The sequence below is a fragment of the Mesoplodon densirostris genome, chromosome 3 (assembly GCF_025265405.1).
Source record: "Mesoplodon densirostris isolate mMesDen1 chromosome 3, mMesDen1 primary haplotype, whole genome shotgun sequence".
Lineage (NCBI taxonomy): Eukaryota > Metazoa > Chordata > Mammalia > Artiodactyla > Ziphiidae > Mesoplodon > Mesoplodon densirostris.
This window is the reverse complement of record NC_082663.1, coordinates 109,831,138-109,851,451: the sequence shown is the minus strand read 5'-3', so window position 1 is coordinate 109,851,451 and position 20,314 is coordinate 109,831,138. Positions and strand designations below refer to the sequence as shown.

Genomic DNA, 20,314 nt, shown 5'->3' with positions numbered 1-20,314 from the left:
TGCTACTATTTCACAGGGTAGAATACATGACACTATGACTCTCTTATTGCTGTGGCAAACATACAAATAAAAATCCTAAAAGCATGTGTTCCTTGTACAGGATTAGTATCATCATCTCTTGTACTAGGAATAACAGATTTTATGCCCACCTTCTTCTAAATGTAGATTGATAACTATATAGTTGCACAAGTGGCCAAATACACAACTTACCTTAAAAAATCCCTTAAAAAATTATCCCCTGGCCAGGCAAGTTACAACGAAAGACATGATAAATGTACTAAGGAAAAAGAATTCTCTTCTTAAGTTGATTTTCTAGCTCCAACAAAAATGATTTAGCAAACTCTAAATAGAGCACAGGGATTGAAAACATCCACATGTGTCTGCACATGTTACTCATACAATATATACAGTGTGCATGGCCAACTGGACCAAATAAGGCTACAATTCCTTCAAGAAATTTTAGGAAGTCCATAAACTACAAGGATAAAATTGTCTCAAGAGAAATGAATACCACATTCCTAAAGTCACAAGAAAATGAAGCCCACGATATAATTAAGGACTCATACAGATTTGTATATTTTAAAGTCGTAACAATGTAATGTTTCATTATTAATTAAATTAACAAATGTTAATGGATCACACACTATACTGGTCATTGGGAATAGGGTATTGAACGACAGTAGCCATGATACTTTTCCTCACTGATCTTTAAAGTCTAGCAGGAAAGATCAAAGGGTGTAAAATTAGAAAATTACCATACAACTGAACTGTACAGATACAAATATGGTAAGAATCACTAAACTAGTTGGTGATAGGAGATAGAGGTTGTTCAGGGAACACTTTATTGAAGAAGTGACATTTGAACTGAGATCTAAATGACATCTAGGAATTCACCAGGCAAAGCTAAGGGGAAGCTAACAGAACAATATTTTTAAATGCAAGGTGCTAGAGGGAGCATGGTCAGTTTGAGCATCTGTAACAGATCTGGTGGCTGCAGCTTAGAGAAGGAAAGTGACCTTGGTGTGAGATGATACCAGAGAGACAAGTAGGAACAACACCATACAGGGCCCTATGGTCCAAGTTAAGAATTCTAGTCTCTTCCCTGTAAGCAATGTTAAACTAGCAGAGAGTTTCAAGGAAGACAGATTGTTGTAAGGAAGTAACATTATTAGTCTCTGATATTCCCAATATCGTAGGCATTTTAGACATTTTCCAAATAACACATGCCATTAATATAACTTACAAACAAACTAATAAACAAAAGTAGAAATTGAAGTGCAATAAAAACAAAGGAGGTTTGAATTAGGAATCTGGGGGAAAAATGTATCCACCTAACTGCAGTCAGAATGAACCTCATTACTGATTTTTAACTGTTATTTCTGTTGTCAATGCTTAGTTTAAAAAATTACAACTAAGAAAAAGGTACCAGTGCATCGGTATTCTTCAGTGAACTGTTTCCGTGCAAATTAAATAACTATGCAGGAATAGTTTTCAAAAATTCTAGTGTCTTTTAATCTCTTCAGTCTTTCAGACTTGATTTGAACTTCTGCACTATAAAAACGTCTCCCATCACAATCAGGCTGAAAAGCTTATTATAATTGCACTTAGGCGAAAGTATAAGAGCCTGTTACAGCTCTGTCTGACTATTCTAAATGAGTTCTGACAGATTTTGACTTGTAGGACCTGTCACCTTTTTTCACAGCTTTGGAGGTTGAGATTTTGATCTGCAATTTACCCTGGGCCTTAGTTATTTTTAGGCTTCAAGTTCTTCAAACTCACTTATCTTTTACTCTGCTGGGGCCTAGAAAAAGGTTATATTCAGCTTTCGAGGGCTGTGTCTAATTTTCTTTTCTGAAGGACTTTTAAAAATCTAGAATGAACTCAGTCTTCTTGATTATTCAAATATAAATGGCTTATTCTTTGTATCAAAACAAATACATATTTTTAAGTCAGGTCTTGGTATTTGAACAAGAAATGTAAAAAAGAAAACGTTGATGTATGTAATGTAAGAATATGAATGATAATGAAAATATAATCATAAATACTAAGATAGTTCAATAGATAGGTGTCTAGGTAAGACACTAACTTAAACATAGAAATGTTTGCTTCCTCTCCGTAAGCTTGAGGGCTTCAGTATAAAGCATTTTCTGTATATAAAGCTTATTTGTGGGTTATTATATTTCTGTACAGATAATATCACTTTTGTTGTGGATCACCTTAAAATTCACACTACACAGATCAATCATCATCAGTTCATCCTCATATCCCCTGAGTATTAGTATTTATAGATGAGGAAAGACAACGAGAGGACATGTTCCCTCTCTTAATATATCTGGAACATCAGCCCACATCTTCTGACTCCCTGTTATAGTTTCCAACATGCTACATTGCTATAGACTCTCTGTTTTAAAAAATTAATTCCTTTTGAATTTAGCAAAAACATTGGGAAAAAAAATAAAGAAAATGGAAAGCTGAAAACCTGAAGACTAATACTCTCAATATTTGCTTCAGGCTGTTATAAATCATTATTCTCTGTTAGACATCAATAATTTGCATTGGAGGATAAGGTCTGTAGAAACCTGATAACATTAGCCAATGCAAATTAGATTATTCCCTTGCTGCTCCAATTTATTAAATGCACAACAAATGACTTCATGTTTTCAGTACTGGGAAATGGACTTGTTAGAATTCTGGCTCATATCACATGTACTGTATGTCATTGCAAAAAATCATTCAATATCCATTACAAAAGTCTTCAACAGAATCAGAACTGTCATTTCTAAGTTAAGTTCAATGTAATCTGTCCCCAGAGATTATTTGGATTGTTAACATTGAAAAAAAAAAAAAATCACCTGCTCCTCTGGTGTGATTAAAATCTCCTTTAATGATTTTGCATGATTTTCCATTGCCATTGCATACACCACAATGATCTTCCCTTGCAAGAGACCCTAATAAACCATCACAGCCAACTTTCTGCAATAGAGAATGACAGTACATCATAAAGTGAACTTTTTCTTCTTTTTTTAACCACTACTTTAGGACAAACCTAGTCTCTACAAACTAGACATATTTATTTGACAAACTAATAAAATGCCATATTCTCTGGTGCAAACTAATACAGTAAGCTCATGTCAAATAATACCGTCAGTAAATTGTCCAAAGTAGGGTAGTGATAAAAGTATTTTTCTTATATTAAGAATTAAATGGTATCCTAAAGCAATTTGGAAATCTAATATTGAGACAAATGCAATTTACATAAATCCCAAAGGAAATCACATTTCTATTAAATATAACATGATTAATCTAATTCATTCTACTCAACATAGAACAGATAGGCTTCACTGTATGGATGGATGGCTTCACTCCTAAAGTGGTTGAAGAGCAGATGCTGAGTATTAAATATTAACTTTGTAGAAACCAAATATAAATGTTTACATTCATTACAGTTCACCAATAAACTTCTATCCCCATCTTCTTTGGCATCTAACACATGAGTGAGTAAGAACTGCTCACAACCTATGGTTGCTATAAGAAAACAGTAACAGTGGGATAATTAATTTTTATATGTTCCCAGAAGAATGATGTCAATATGAATCTTCTTAGATTAAATCACTGACTCTTTTCTAGTGAATAATGTTGGTCTCCCTTTGATGTTCAGAAAATATGATATTTTGCAAAGTTGTGCATACTCAAAGTGCATAAGTTAATATGTCTGTACTGTCAGAAATAAATGGTAGAATTATACCATCACCGCTAATCAAGAAGAAGCTGCAAGACTGACTGATGTTATATCCATTTATAACAAGTTACAATTATTTAAATAAAAATTTAAAATATCACATAAAACAGAAAAAAAAAACAGGGTCTTTTTCTGTGGTTGGTGTCGGTGGTGTTGGGTTTGGGAAGGAGCAGGTTATAAAATGCAGCTGCAGGATGAATATCCCAAGAAAGCAAAAATCACATTAAACCTGCATAATACAGCATCCTTTCCCTTAGTCAAGAGGGTGTGTATCAGTGTCAAGAAGTAGACAAAACAATGCAATAGTGGAGAACTCTGACCAGCGAATCAAAGCTTATTCAGGGAGAAATGAAGAGAATGTTTCTGGATGAAAGAGGTGGCCACCACAGGAAATTCTCAAAATACAACAAAGATATGGCCGGAGTTCACTGATCAGGAGCCATGAAAAGACCTGAGAGTCCTGGGGTTAAAGAAAAAGTCTCTCCTTCATGTACAAATGAGGAGAAAATTTAGAGTAGAGTTTAGAGTGATTCTGAAATGATAAAAAGTGCCTTTATTGCTCTATCCCTAGCATCCGACTTGTTTCTCAGCAAATATAATAAACTTGATAAATAGTAGTTAAATGATTGAATAAATTAGTACCTAGTTGTCTCTTAGTTTTTTGTAACCCTTGTAACTGGGATAGTGTAAGTTTGTAAAATCTAAAATAAAAGGCAGGGATAGGCGTAATGCCATGGCTCAATAATCACGTAAGCTTGAAATAAGAATCAAAGAGTTAGTATTTTGTAAACTGGTAGTCTCAAGTATCCACACTTATCAAAATATGCTCACATAACTCTAAAAGTTGAGGATGAATGACTTGGAAAAGACAGTACTGTTTAACTGGTGGCAGGTACTTGAAGTACCACTGGCAGGCTGGAGACTGGCAGGTACCATGATAATACAGAGGAGAGTTTTCTCTATCCTTTTCCAGGATAGAAATGCCAGGGGGCCAAATTGGGTCACCAGGAGAAAGCTGTCTATTTTCAATTGCCCTCCTTAGTCCACTCACCAAGTTTAGAATTCTACATTCAACTTCAATGCTGTATGTTTTATGATAAAATAAAACACTCTCGCCAAACCCAGTATACAGAGGGTTGTCAGAAAGAAAAAAGCATGTTTTTAATTATACTGAAAGACCGAATGAAGCATCTTAGTTAAAAAGCCAGAATCCTGAAGTATTCCAATGCTGTCAGAAGTTACAATTCATTTCACAGAAGTTTAATTATAATCATCAGGTTCACATAACACTTATGCAGAATTTTTTGTTGTTGTTGCTGTTACTTTTATGTTTACCTAGGGACTCTATAAAAGATCTGGCTTACACAATACTGTTAAGTGAAAAGCACAGCAATGTAAGCTATTATATTTGGCATATAGAGTTAGGAAAATAATTTCTTTTGAAAATAAATTCGTTTAAGTCATATACTAATCTGACATTTACATAAAATGAAATAAAGATAAAAGTTTTAATTGCATAACATACAGTTTTGAAAACAAAATATGTAAAGATAAATAATTGCAATGATTTTTAAATAGACAAATGAAAAATTATATTTCAGGCTACTGCCATATTCTGTTAAATAATAAAGGAAATTAATACGTAATTATAAGACTGTCTCTTATACCAATTATATTGCATGATTCTACGCTTTAAATGTTACAGCATGATGGCAAAATAAAGAATCTGAGAGCTGCTAAAGCATTTAAGTTTCACGATGTTTCCAAGTTTTTATCCAGAAGTCTATAGACTTCTATTGGACCACAGATTGATCCATCCATAGCTTGTAATTGTTTTCAAATTTTGGAGCATGTGTGCACATGCGTGTGTGTGCATGTGTGGTCAGGTATGCGTTTTTTATAGGAAGAAACCAAAACTTTTATCAAATTCTCAAAGGAGTGTATTGCACAAAAAAGTCAATGACCACTGGCCTGCCTATTTCATTTTATAGATTAATGGACACATACATATTTTAAGTGATTTTCCCAAGAACACAGTTTCTTAGTGGCTGTCGTGGATTCAGTCCTCCTCCACTCAGATACCTCTTTTATTACTAAAGGATGTACATATTTTCCTTCCATACCTGGGAAATTTATCAGCTGATGGCTCTTAGCCTTCAGCCCTGTTCAGAAAATGGCTAGACTAAAGAAAACTGCGTTTCCCAAGATAATATCCCCCTCATCCCCTGGGACAGCCTGTATCCAAGCACTAGTAGATAATGGGGGTTAAAAAGGTCTGGTTTTCTCACCCCAAATGGGGAAACTTTGAAGAGCCATCCCAGCCACAATGCTCCTCACATGGTCAGCTGACGTCTTGTGACTGTACCAAGCCCAAATGCCCCCTGTGCTCAGTCCTGCCTCCTTCCCCCTCTGCATACATGTTGATCAGGAAATCACCTGGCATTAAACTTCCTGCATATTAATCTTCCAGGGGAAGCCAACCTGAGACAGTGGCAGACCTGTAACTAGCAACTTCAAAGCTTTAGTCTTTGATCTTTCCACTACACTATTCATATTCATTTTAACAGAATGTCTCCTTTCTAATGATAAATAAAGAAGAGCACATAAATGCATATAGTAGATGGAGATTATTTTTAAAAAGAAATAGAAAGGCAAATGAAATGCTTAAGTATAATAAAAAATTGACTGTACATTTAGAAATCAGCTGATTCAAGAATGTTGATGATACTTTGAGTAGTAAGACTGATTTTATAGGTTTTTGCCACATGGCTCAGTCTTGGACACAAGACATGGAGAACTGGAGTGCTTGAGTTTCTGGTCTGGAATGCCCAAAGTGTCACAATTTTACACCTGTAATATGTAGGTTACAGAATAAAAATTTCAGATTCTTTCAGCTAGTAATGAGTATTATATATTTTCTAGTCTGAACCCTTCATTATACAGATGAAGAAATGGACTTTCAAAGCAGATCAGACTTGCTGAAGATCACAGTTGAGGCAGAGCTTTCGACTGTACTGTGCAGCTGCTCGAAGGTGCCCCAATCCTCCCTCAGCATATACACTCTCCCTTTTGGAATGTCTTACCTGACACCTGCCATTTGCACAGATATCTAATCCTTGATATCCACAAGAAGTTCCATCCAACACTTTTTCTGATAGAAGAATAGGCTGTTCTTTTCCAACAGGAGAGCAAAACAAGGCACATGGTTTTTCTACATACAGAGTGGATAAAAATAAATGAACAAAATTTGTTCCATAAATATTTTTACCTCAAGCTTTATTTTTCAGAACAGTTACGAGTAAAAAATATAATCTGATGTTAACTGAGTAATGCACTACTAGAATATATAATACTAGAGGGTTATTATGAGTAGTAAATGAGATGATGCCTGAGCAAAATAGGTATCCAATGAATATTAACCTCCTTCTTAAGAATTATGTCTTCAAATTATTTTTAAAATGTACCATTTATTATTTTCTGGCACTAAACCTCTATCACACACAAACCAAGCATTCTTCGTGAAAAATATTTTGCATACTCCCATTTTTTACTCATATCTTTTTGGCATGAACCCATTTTAATTTTAAGAACATATCAGATTTCTGCCTATTTAAGATTTACTTTATTCATGAAGGCTTTCTTGATGTCTCACTTCTAAATTCCAATACACTAATTTTAAATCCTATGCATTTGGCATTTTCTAATTGAAAAATTACTAGAGGGAGAAAGAAGAACTTCTAAGACGAACAATTCTTGTAAGATTTTCCATTGCAAGGATGTTTAGCAATGCAATACAATCCCATGAGAACATCCACTGGAATGCACAGTTGCTGAAGTGCTAGCTGGGACTCACACTCTTCATTGCTTACTCAGAAAACATGTCGGGATGTTTGATGTTTAGGGTGAGAACTACTGTTCTAGGTAAAGAATTCTTGAATGGCTGGCAGTCACCTTTAGTGGTTCCTTAAACAATAAGGTAGGAGGGTTAGAGTTAAAACACTTGCCTATTAGGCTCAGTCAAAAAGTGGCAAAACATTTTTAAAGTGCTGTTTCTATTTCTAAGCATCCTGCAGAGGAGCTGTAGTATTTGGTAACACCAGTAGTAGGATTATCCAAATCAGAAACTTCAGAGCAATTTCCAGGCTACATTACTACTCTATTGGCTTGACACCAGTCAGGCCCTTCACTGTTTATTAAGCTCATACAAATAGAATGGAAAATAGTTTACAGTCTCTGACACTGATCTTCGCTTATGTCTTCAGTAAAGTTCCACGTACGCTGATGGGATTCTATAAATACCAAATAACAGCCAGAGGCATGGAACAGGGTATCACTTGGCAAAGAGAAGACACACAGTTAAATGAGGCTTCAGAATTGAACATTTCAAACAGTTTTCACATGTGGCTTCTGGATACTGCTCTGAACAATTTTGGGGTGTTGGACCATGGCCTTTAATGTGAATGGTTTTGAAATTTTCCTTTAAGATGCCATTATAAGCTGCAATAAAGCAGTTCAGTGTGCTCTCACACCTCAAAGTAGGTTATGTTTATTCAATGACTACTTACTATGTCATATCTTTGGACTTAAAAACAGCTGCTGTCATTGCAACACTTTAATAGTGACATATATACACACACACACATGCACACACACACACCTCACTATTCTCTTTCTGGAGTTTTCACTGAAAAGAGGAGCAAACCACATATATGAATAATGTTGAAAGGAGTTAGTCTAGAATATTCCGTTTACATTCTAAGCAAGAACTCAGATAAAAACGTCGTATTTCCCCTTTTACATATTGTCAATTTACTGTACTTACTTTAGCCTTATAGATGACATCAACATTTGATACCAATCTTCCTTCCTGGAATACACCCTTGAGATTGTGACATTATAGTGATCCATGTAACATGCCAGTACTTGGCAGGCAGGCTCTGTCTTGATTTAAGAGACCACCCCTTTCCAAGGTATGCATTAAACATGGATTTCAGCTAAATTTCAGCACAGAGTATGCAAAATACCTGAATGTTAAAGCCATGCACCTTTTTTTCTCTAAAAATAAATGTTCACTACTGCATTGATACCTTATATTTAATTCTCTTAGCCAGAGATCCATGTGTTACATAAAAAAACAGAAATAGCCACTTGCATTTTAAAGTATCGAAAACTTGGGGTTTTTTTTTTTTGCGGTAAAAACGGGGTTTTTAAAAGACTTGTATATTTCAATTTCTTCCATATGGCTCTAATACATAAAAACTATTGTTGTGTTTTTTATTCATCATACAGACTGACATGTTTGATTGATACATGTCACAGAATTATCAAAAATGGTACCCTGCTAATTATATAAATATCTATTATGGATCATTCTGATGATAAACAACACTTTATAAGAGTCAGGAGCTCCCTTAATTGTGATTTCCAACAGTTTTAATATTTTAAATTGACCCCCACACAACTCTGATTTTCTTTTAAAATCTGGAGGGAACCTGTTTCCTATCTCTTATTTCACATGTGAGTAAACAGGTCTCAAATGAAGTAAATATTATCAAATCAGACAGCCAGTTGGAGGCAGATGTAGAATTAACCCAGGATCAGATGATGATTTTCAGGATTTGAACTGTCATATTGACTTTATTTTTACCATGAAAAAATATTACTTATATACTTAAATTAATGCAACAAATATCCATCAGAAGCTTAATAACTGCCAGACAGTACACTAGGCACAGACAATAGAGGGAATAGAGACGTATTAAAATCTGCTTCAGCAGGGTCTCGTGGAGTACTTGGCAGGGGTACGTATCCTATATGGAAGATCAGGGGGATTCTTTTTTCCTAGAGAACTTGTCATAAACTGAGTCCAGAAAATCAGTAGAAGTTTTCAAGGTAAATACACGGGGAAAGAGATTAAAGCTTGAGAAAGAAAGGATATTGTGCCAAGAAACGTGCATATTTATAGGCCCAGAAGTAAGAAAACATGATGTACCTGAAGGATGAAATGAAATTAGGCCTGGCGGTGCTGGAGATTACAGAAGGGAATGATGGAGATGAGGCCAGAGATGTTAAAGGGGGTAGGTCACAATAATGGCCTTATAAACCAGGTAATGAAGTTTGAGATTGGTCCTGACAGCAACGGGACTTGTGGAAGGGTATTCCTTGGCACAGTGACTGATGGTTTTGGCTTTCAAAAAGGCCAGCCTGTCTGAAATGAGGAGTAGGGGCTGAAGGAGGGTCACAGAGACAGTGAGGAAGCCATTTGAAGAATCCAGGTCAGAGATGGTGCAATCATGAACAAAGATGCTGGCAAACAAAGAAAGGTTTGGACAAATAGGGTGTGCTGACTGATTACAGGGGGATGGAGATTGAGGCAGAAGGATTCTGGCTTAGCTTGGTAATGAGGCTGATCATGATGCTATTCTCCATGAGAGAGCACAGTAAGAGGAGAGATGGTGGGAATGAGAGAAAGGAAAAGGGGAAGGGGTATGTTGAACGTGACCCATGTTGAGTTAGAGATGAATGGGTTGCTGAGTGGACAAGTTCATGCAACATAGGGGTAAGCAGGTAAGGAGCTCAGGACAGAGAGATCTAGACTGGAGATAAATGTTTGTGTTCCTTTAGCATTCGGATGATAAATAAAACATAGTGAATAAGTAAGATTATGCCAAGAAGGACGTTAGTGAGAAGAGGGGCCACGATAGGTCACTACAGAAAATTCCCATAAGACATATCATTCTTTCACTAAATATTTATTAAGTATCTACTCTGTTCAGATACTGCATATGGTGCTAAACAGATAGAAATGAATAAAATACAACCCTTGCTCTAACAATTATTATTCGGGGGGGCATAAACAAGTAAAATAAAAATATTATGATCGATGATGATAAGGTCTGTGAAAAAAGAATAAAGCAGGGGAAGGAAAAGGACTGAGTCAATATTTATGAAAAAATCAGAAGGAGGTGAGAGAATGAATCATACTGCTATCTGGGAAAAGTAATTCACCAGAGAAAACAACAACTTCCAAGGCACTAAGACAGAAGGGAGCCAGTGTGGGTGGCAGGGTGTGATGCGGGTACAGTACAGCTGAAGTTAGAGGGTAACAGAAAGCCAGGGAGCTGAGGACCTTAGAGACCATTAGAAGAATTTTGGACTTTTAGTGAGCTGGTAAGACACTGAAGGCTTCTGAATGGAAGAATAACATGACATGACTGACATTTTAAATGCATCACTCTGGCTATGTTGAGACTGAAGGAGGTATGAGGACATGGGAATAAAGAACAGTTAGAGATAGCAGAAGAAGAACTACAATCCTTGAGCCTGTGGAACAAAAACCACACTCACAAAAAGATAGACAAGATGAAAAGGCAGAGGGTTATGTAACAGATGAAGGAACAAGATAAAACCCCAGAAAAACAACTAAATGAAGTGGAGATAGGCAACCTTCCAGAAAAAGAATTCAGAATAATGATAGTGAAGATGATCCAGGACCTCAGAAAAAGAATGGAGGCAAAGATTGAGACGATGCAAGAAATGTTCAACAAAGATCTAGAAAAATTAAAGAACAAACAAACAGGGCTTTCCTGGTGCTGCAGTGGTTGGGAGTCCGCTTGCCGATGCAGGGGAAGCGGGTTCTTGCCCCGGTCCGGGAGGGTCCCGCGTGCCGTGGAGTGGCTGGGCCCGTGAGCCATGGCCGCTGAGCCTGCGTGTCCGGAGCCTGCGCTCCATGGTGGGAGGGGCTGCGGCGGTGAGAGGCACGTGTACCGCAAAAAAAAAAAAAAAAAAGAACAAACAGAGATGAACAATACAATAACTGAAATGAAAAATACACTAGAAGGAATCAATAGCAGCATAACTGAGGCAGAAGAATGGATAAGTGACCTGGAAGACAGAATGGTGGAATTCACTGCTGCGGGACAAAATAAAGAAAAAAGAATGAAAAGAAATTAAGACAACCTAAGAGACCTCTGGAACAACATTAAATGCAAGAACATTTGCATTATAGGGGTCCCAGAAGGAGAAGAGAGAGAAAGGACTCGAGAAAATATTTGAAGAGATTATGGTCGAAAACTTCCCTAACATGGGAAAGGAAATAGCCACTCACATCCAGGAAGCGCAGAGAGCCCCATACAGGATAAACCTAAGGAGAAACACACTGAGACACATAGTAATCAAATTGGCAAAAATTAAAAACAAAGAAAAATTATTGAAGCAGCAAGGGAAAAATAACAAATAACAAAAAAGGGAACTCCCATAAGGTTAACAGCTGATTTCTCAGCAGAAACTCTACAAGCCAGAAGGCAGTGACATGATATACTTAAAGTGATGAAAGGGAAGAACCTATAACCAAGATTACTCTACCCAGCAAGGATCTCATTCTGATTCGATGGAGAAATCAAAAGGTTTACAGACAAGCAAAAGCAAAGAGAATTCAGCACCACCAAACCAGCTCTACATCAAATGACAAAGGAACTTCTCTAAGTGGGAAACACAAGAGAAGAAAAGGACCTACAAAAACAAACCCAAAACAATTAAGAAAATGATAATAGTAACATACATATCGATAATTACCTTAAATGTGAATGGATTAAATGCTCCAACAAAAGACACAGGTTTCCTGAATGGATACAAAAACAAGACCCATACATATGCTGTCTACAAGAGACCCACTTCAGACCTAGAGACACATGCAGACTGAAAGTGAGGGGAAGGAAAAAGATATCCCATGCAAATGGAAATCAAATGAAAGCTGGAGTAGCAATACTCATATCAGATAAAATAAACTTTAAAATAAAGAATGTTACAAGAGACAAGGAAGGCCACTACATAATGATCAAGGGACAAATCCAAGAAGAAGATATAACAATTATAAATATATATGTACCCAACATAGGAGCACCTCAATACATAAGGCAAATGCTAACAGCTATAAAAGAGGAAATCGACAGTAACACAATAATAGTGGGGGACTTTAACACCTCACTTACACCAATGGATAGATCATCCAAACAGAAAATTAATAAGAAAACACAAACTTTAAATGACACAATAGACCAGATAGATTTAATTGACATTTATAGGACATTCCATCCAAAAACAGCAGATTACACTTTCTTCTCAAGTGCGCATGGAACGTTCTCCAGGATAGATCACATCTTGGGTCACAAATCAAGCCTTAATAAATTTAAGAAAACTGAAATCATATCAAGCATCTTTTCTGACCACAACGTTATGAGATTAGAAATCAATTACAGGGAAAAAATCATAAAAAACACAAACACATGGAGGCTAAACAATACATTACTAAATAACCAAAAGATCACTGAAGAAATCAAAGAGGAAATCAAAAAATACCTAGAGACAAATGACAATGAAAACACGACAATCCAAACCTATGGGATGTGGCAAAAGCAGTTCTAAGAGGGAAGTTTATAGCTATACAAGCCTACCTCAAGAAACAAGAAAAATCTCAAATAAACAATCTAACCTTACACCTAAAGGAACTAAAGAAAGAAGAACAAACAAAACCCAATGTTAGCAGAAGGAAAGAAATCATAAAGATCAGATCAGAAATAAATGAAATAGAAACAAAGAAAACAATAGCAAAGATCAATAAAAATAAAATCTGGTTCTTTGAGAAGATAAACAAAATTGATAAACCATTAGCCAGACTCATCAAGAAAAAGGGAGAGGACTCAAATCAATAAAATTAGAAATGAAAAAGGAGAAGTTACAACAGACACTGCAGAAAGATAAAGCATCCTAAGAGACTACTACAAACAACTCTATGCCAATAAAATGGATGACCCGGAAGAAATGGACAAATTCTTAGAAAGGTATAATGTTCCAAGACTGAAACGGGAAGAAATAGAAAATATGAACAGACCAATCACAAGTAATGAAATTTAAAATGTGATTAAAAATCTTCCAACAAACAGAAGTCCAGGAGCAGATGGCTTCACATGTGATTTCTATCAAACATTTAGAGAAGAGCTAACACCCATCCTTCTCAAACTCTTCCAAAGAATTGCAGAGGAAGGAACACTCCCAAACTCATTCTACGAGGCCACCATCACCCTGATATCAAAACCAGACAAAGATACCACAAAAAAAGAAAATTACAGACCGATATCACTGATGAATATATATGCAGAAATCCTCAACAAAACACTAGCAAACAGAATCCAACAACACATTAAAAGGATCATACACCATGATCAAGTGGGATTTATCCCAGGATAGGATTCTTCAGTATACTCAAATCAATCAATATTAACCATATTAACCAATTGAAGAAGGAAATCCATATGATCATCTCCATAGATGCAGAAAAAGCTTTTGACAAAATTCAACACCAATTTATGATAAAAAAAAACTCTCCAGAAAGTGAGCATAGAGGGGACCTACCTCAACATAATAAAGACCATATACGACAAACCCACAGCAAACATCATTCTCAATGGTGAAAAACTGAAAGCATTGCCTCTAAGATCAGGAACAATACAAGGATGTCCACTCTCACCACTATTATTCAACATAGTTTTGAAAGTCCTAGCCATGGCAACCAGAGAAGAAAAGGAAAAAAAAGGAATAAAAACTGGAAAAGAAGAAATAAAACTGTCACTGTTTGCGCGTGACATGATACTATACATAGAGAATCCTAAAGATGCCACCAGAAAACTACTAGAGCTAATCAATGAATTTGGTAAAGCTGCAGGATACAAAATTAATGCACAGAAATGTCTTGCATTCCTAAACACTAATGATGAAAAATCTGAAAGAGAAATTAGGGAAACACTCCCATTACCATTGCAACAAAAAGAATAAAATACCTAGGAATAAACCTACCTAAGGAGACAAAAGACCTGTATGCAGAAAACTATAAGACACTGGTGAAAGAAATTAAAGATGATACCAACAGATGGAGAGATATACCATGTTCTTGGACTGGAAGAATCAATATTGTGAAAATGACTATACTACCCAAAGCAATCTACAGATTCAATGCAATCCCTATCAAATTACCAATGGCAGTTTTTACAGAACAAGAACAAACAATCTTAAAATTTGTATGGAGACACAAAAGACGCCGAATAGCCAAAGCAGTCTTGAGGGAAAAAACCGGAGCTGGAGGAATCAGACTCCCTGACCTCAGACTATACTACAAAGCTACAGTAATCAAGACAATATGGTACTGGCACAAAAACAGAAATATAGGTCAATGGAACAAGAGAGAAAGCCCAGAGATAAAACCATGCACCTATGGTCAACTAATGTATGACAAAGGAGACAAGGATATACAATGGAGAAAAGACAGTGTCTTCAATAAGTGGTGCTGGGAAAACTGGACAGCTACATGCAAAAGAATGAAATTAGAACACTCCCTAACACCATACACAAAAATAAACTCAAAATGGATTTGAGACCTAAATGTAAGACTGGACAGTATAAAACTCTTAGAGGAAAACTTAGGAAGAACACTCTTTGACATAAATCACAGCAAGATCTTTTTTGATTCACCTCCTAGAGTAATGGAAATAGACAAAAATAAAGAAATGGGACCTAATGAAACTTAAAAGATTTTGCACAGCAAAGGAAACCATAAACAAGATGAAAAGACAACCCTCAAATGGGAGAAAATATTTGCAAACGAATCAATGGACAAAGGATTAATCTCCAAAATATATAAACAGCTCATGCAGCTCAATATTAAAAAAAGAAACAACCCAATCCAAAAATGGGCAGAAGACCTAAACAGACATTTCTCCAAAGAAGATATACAGATGGCCAGGAAGCACATGAAAAGCGGCTCAACATCACTAATTATTAGAGAAATGCAAATCAAAACTACAATGAGGTATCACCTCACACCAGTTAGAATGGGCAGCATCAGAAAATCTACAAAGAACAAATGTTGGAGAGGGTATGAAGAAAAGGGAACCGTCTTGCGCTTCTGGTGGGAATGTAAATTGATACAGCCTCTATGGAGAACAGTACAGCCTTAAAAGGCTAAAAATGTAACTACTATATGAACCAGCAATCCCACCAGTGGGCATATACCCAGAGAAAGCCATAATTCAAAAAGACACATGCACCCCAATGTTCATTGCAGCACTATTTACAACAGCCAGGTCATGGAAGCAACCTAATGCCCATCGACAGACAAATAGATAAAGAAGAAGTGGTACGTATATACAATGGAATATTACTCAGCCACAAAAAGGAACGAAATTGGTTCATTTGTAGAGACGTGGATGGATCTAGAGACTGTCATACAGAGTGAAGTAAGTTAGAAAGAGAAAAACAAATATCGTATATTAACGCATATATGTGGAACGTAGAAAAATGGTACAGATGAACCGATTTGCAGGACAGAAATTGAGACACAGATGTAGAGAACAAACATATTGACACCAAGGGGGGATAGCGGCGGTGGGTGGTGGTGGTGGTGTGATGAATTGGGAAATTGGGATTGACATGTATACACTGATGCGTATAAAATGGATGACTAATAAGAACCTGCTGTATAAAAAAAGAAAGAAAAGAAAATGCAAAAATTAAAAAAAAAGAATAGTTACACAGCTACTACAATCAACCAGGTAAGACACTGTTGCTTATACCAGGGTGGCACCTCTGGAAATATTGGGCAATAATCAGAATCTGGATGTATTTTAAAGATAGGGCTCATGTGACTTTACTGAAATTTTGAATGTACAGTAAAAGAGAACTAAATGGAAAATGAAGACTCCAAAGTTTGTTGGTTGAAGCATCTGGAAATATAGAATTAACCTTTATTAAAAGGATGGTGTGAATAGAAGACTATTCTATTCTTCTTTGTATAAAGAAACAGTATGTTTGGAGGCCATGTGTGGGGGAAGAAAGTACGACATGTATGAAGCAGTGAAACAAGGGCAATATCTGGAGCGCAGAAGAAGAGAAAGTGAGGTTTTATATGAGGCAGGAGACGAGAAGGAATCAGGCTAAAGAAGGTCTTGCTGAGCATGTCATGTGGTGAAATTTGGCCTCTTACCTGAAGAGTTATGGCAAGTCTCTGAAATGCTTTAACTGAGAGATCAGAATGAGCCAATTTGCACTTTATATAAAGATCTCTAGTTCTACCTCGTGCTACCCCTTTACAGGGACACCCATCCCTCTCCCACCACCACCCCTAACTCCTGGTAACCACTCATCTATCTGTTTTCCATCTCGATACTTTTGTGGCTTCAAGAATGTTATATAAAAGGAATCATACAGTGTGAGACATTTTGAGATTGGATTTTCCTACTCAGCATAATGCTGTGACATCCACCAGGTCACTGCATATGTTAACAGAGTGTTCTGTGTACTGTTGCATAATATCCCATGGCACAGATATACCTCAGTTTCCTAACCCTGCAGCTACTTAGAACCTTTTTGACTGTTTCCAGTGTTTGGCTATAGAAAATAAAGCTGCTGTGCCCATTTGTGTTCAGCATTTTTTTGTGGTTGCAAATTTTCATTTCTCTGAGATAAATAACCAAGACTGTGCTTTCTAAAGTGTATGCTTAGTTATTTAAAGAAACTGCCAAGCTAATTTTCAGAGTGGCTGCTCCATTTTACCTTCCTACCAGCAACGCATGAGAGATCTAGTTTCTCTTCATCCTCACCAGCATTTTGTATTGTCACCCTTTTTAAATTTTAGTTTATGTCATTGGTGTATAATATCTCTATATTTTTAAAATATATTTTTAGTCAGTGCTTGTGGTTGTTATATACCAGTAAAGGTAGAAAAAACAGAGCTCTGAAATACCTAGAATATAAACTGTAAAACAATATTTACCACTATTGTAAAGCACCTTGCAAACCTAGAAGTCTACATAACTAAGATGGTGGCGATCTGGTTGGTCATACCTTCATCCATGACAGCGTGCCACTGAAGTACATGCTTTGGGTACGAAGTTCTAACACTATAGGCCTGACATTGCCAGTCTCTGAATCCAGGCAAACCTGCAGGACAAGGTGGATTCTCACATATTCTGTATTGTTTTCTGGGACCATTACAATCCCTTGCTTCAGAACCTAGCCTAGAAAAGACAGTACAAATAATCAATTTTATCTTTTTTTATGTTAACTCCTCATTTAAAAAAATCAAAAGGCAATATATTAATAAGGTATAATCCTTTATATTAAATCTACTTTTGAAAAGGTGGACAGATTAAATGATTGGTAATGGTAGGAAATCCATATGTTTATTTAAAAATATATTTTTTTTCCAATCTTTGAGCCATTTAATTTCCAAAATACATGAGAAACAAGAGCCCATTTGCCATGAAAATGATACAGAAGGGTAAAGGGCAGAGGTTGGGGGCAAAATAGAAAGCCTGCACTTCCCATGAAAGAATGGGGCTAAGAATTATTAAGGAGTTGCTTCTAAGGTTTTCACATACATTTTTTAAAATCTCTTGTTGAGGAACTGGTCCATTGAATCCACACCAAAGTTAAAGCATAAAGCTGAAATGACTTTCTCACACATTTTCCTAGGATCACTCTAGGAATGATGGAGACAAGCAAGCTGATCTTGGATGCTCCCTATCCATACATGTGCTCAGCAGGATTTCATTTCTCATCGTTCTTAGCTTCTACTGACATTCATGTTGCCCTCATTCCCTCTCTTTCTGAAGTCCTATCAGCTTCCGGCTCCTCTCACAGTTCCTTTTAATGGTGACTTACTTTTTCTAACACATCTCTCCCTGCTTATTTCAACGCAATTTTTTATTTGATTTGTACTCAAAACACCACTCTGTGTGGTGTTTAATTATTTATTCTTAGAAAGTTTGGTCTTATTTTCTTCTTTGAAGGGAGATTTTACATAAAATAATTTAAGGGATTTTTCTGTTTTCCAAAGTGGAGTGAGGTTTGAGAAGTTTCTTTGGACCCCAACATGGTTTATCAGTAAAATCTTTTAATTTCAAACTTGAAGAAAACAATGCCCTCCCCCAATCCAGGAACTTTGCGTTTACCCAGGACATTTGCGCTCTCGGCTGCTGATCCCAGAACTGCAGGTTCGGCTACAGGGACTCCACATGCTCCACTCTCCAGCCACGAGTCCAGGTGCTGAGGTCCTGCTGGTACACTCTCCAGCCTTACACCACTATTCCAAAAGTTATGTCTTAGGTGAACAAATCAGGGCACAACGGAAAATCATTCACTGGCCTATAGAGTCACTGGAATTGAGATTAAATCAGGTCTGCTAAGAACCCCAAACATGTGGAATTGCAAAAGACCAAAAATAAGTTGACACGTGCTTACTGTCATAGCAATACACTGGTCCAGTTCTCATGTCAGATCATACAGTCTTGTCATAAGAACAGCACACAGATATTTGTACTATAGCCCTGAGAATTTAGTACTTGTGACGGAGATAGGGCAAAGAAGGAATCTGGGGTTGTACAGCCAGGAAGAAAAACTAACACATTTTAAGAAACATAACAATTTAAAAGAGAGGACCAAAAAAGCATAGGGTCAAGTATCAATATAAGAATGGTACGTAAGATATAAATGTCTTTAACTAGAATGAAGCAGACATTTTAGCAAATTTAGCAATTTTGATTTAAACTTTCAGTGATTCAGGGTACTCTCTTTCCTTGTAAATTAAAAAAAAAGAGTATGGCTCAATTTTAGCACTTTCCTTTATATATTTTTTTTTTCTGAAAGTTTCTGTCAAATTCAAGCATTAACATTATAGCAAATTTTCTTTCAAAAGCTGTTTATTTGAAAGACTTGAACAATTAGACTTTCTGAAATTCTATCATTTCATTCCAATTATTCTATATGTTATTTGGTATCTATTAACTGAGAAAGACAGCAAAGAAAGAAGAGAAAGGAGTGTGCTCATTCTATTTTTTATATTTATTTTATCATTAACTTTAAACAAAAACAGCCAAAGAGGCTGTTTCTGTGGCCACCGAGGAATGGTTGCCAGGACTTTGTGGACAGATATTTATAATTTCTCTTTATTCCTGGAAAATCAGATCTATCATGATCATAGCAAACATATTAAAGGTAAAAATTAATTAAACAAAACCATGTTGGAAATAATAAGTAAAGAATAAAAAAATTTAGATAAATGATTGTATAGTCACAAGGGTTGAGCAAGCTGATCCTTCCAGCCCTAAACGATATTTTGCACTAATGGCAACATGATTTATAAGGGATTTTGAAGAAATTATAGCAGCTCTCTGATTCTTAGTTTTCCCATTTCAAAATGTGAATGATAATCATATTGATATTTACCTAATAGAATTTTCAGAAGTTGAGTGAAACTAAGCACAATGCATAGTCCTTAGCAAAGATTTAATAAAGATTAACTATAATAAAAATACTAATAACAAATTATATAGCATTATATTAATTTTATTAATAAGTTTCCAGAAATCTCACCAAAATTCTATTCATTCTGATCTTAACTGATCTGTTTCTTTAAAACTTATTTTGATAATGTTTTTAAATGCTGTTTTTAGAAGAGAGAACTTAGAAAACTATGCTACGTAGTTTTGTGTGAGCCCAGTTAATGCTTTTCTATGCAATAAAATA

The 20,314-nt window shown here is 36.0% G+C and overlaps 1 protein-coding gene across 1 annotated transcript in view; it reads right to left on the bottom strand.

Moving 5' to 3' along the window:
- Nucleotides 1-20,314, bottom strand: part of ADAMTS19 (ADAM metallopeptidase with thrombospondin type 1 motif 19) — a 284,954-nt gene that overhangs the window by 94,029 nt on the left and 170,611 nt on the right. Inside the window, exons 12-15 of the mRNA XM_060091906.1 lie at nucleotides 18,742-18,872; nucleotides 17,633-17,805; nucleotides 6,823-6,950; nucleotides 2,853-2,973 (exon numbers count right to left, since the gene is read on the bottom strand). Of these exons, the coding sequence (XP_059947889.1) occupies nucleotides 2,853-2,973; nucleotides 6,823-6,950; nucleotides 17,633-17,805; nucleotides 18,742-18,872 (553 nt within the window). The remainder of the gene's footprint in view (nucleotides 1-2,852; nucleotides 2,974-6,822; nucleotides 6,951-17,632; nucleotides 17,806-18,741; nucleotides 18,873-20,314) is intronic.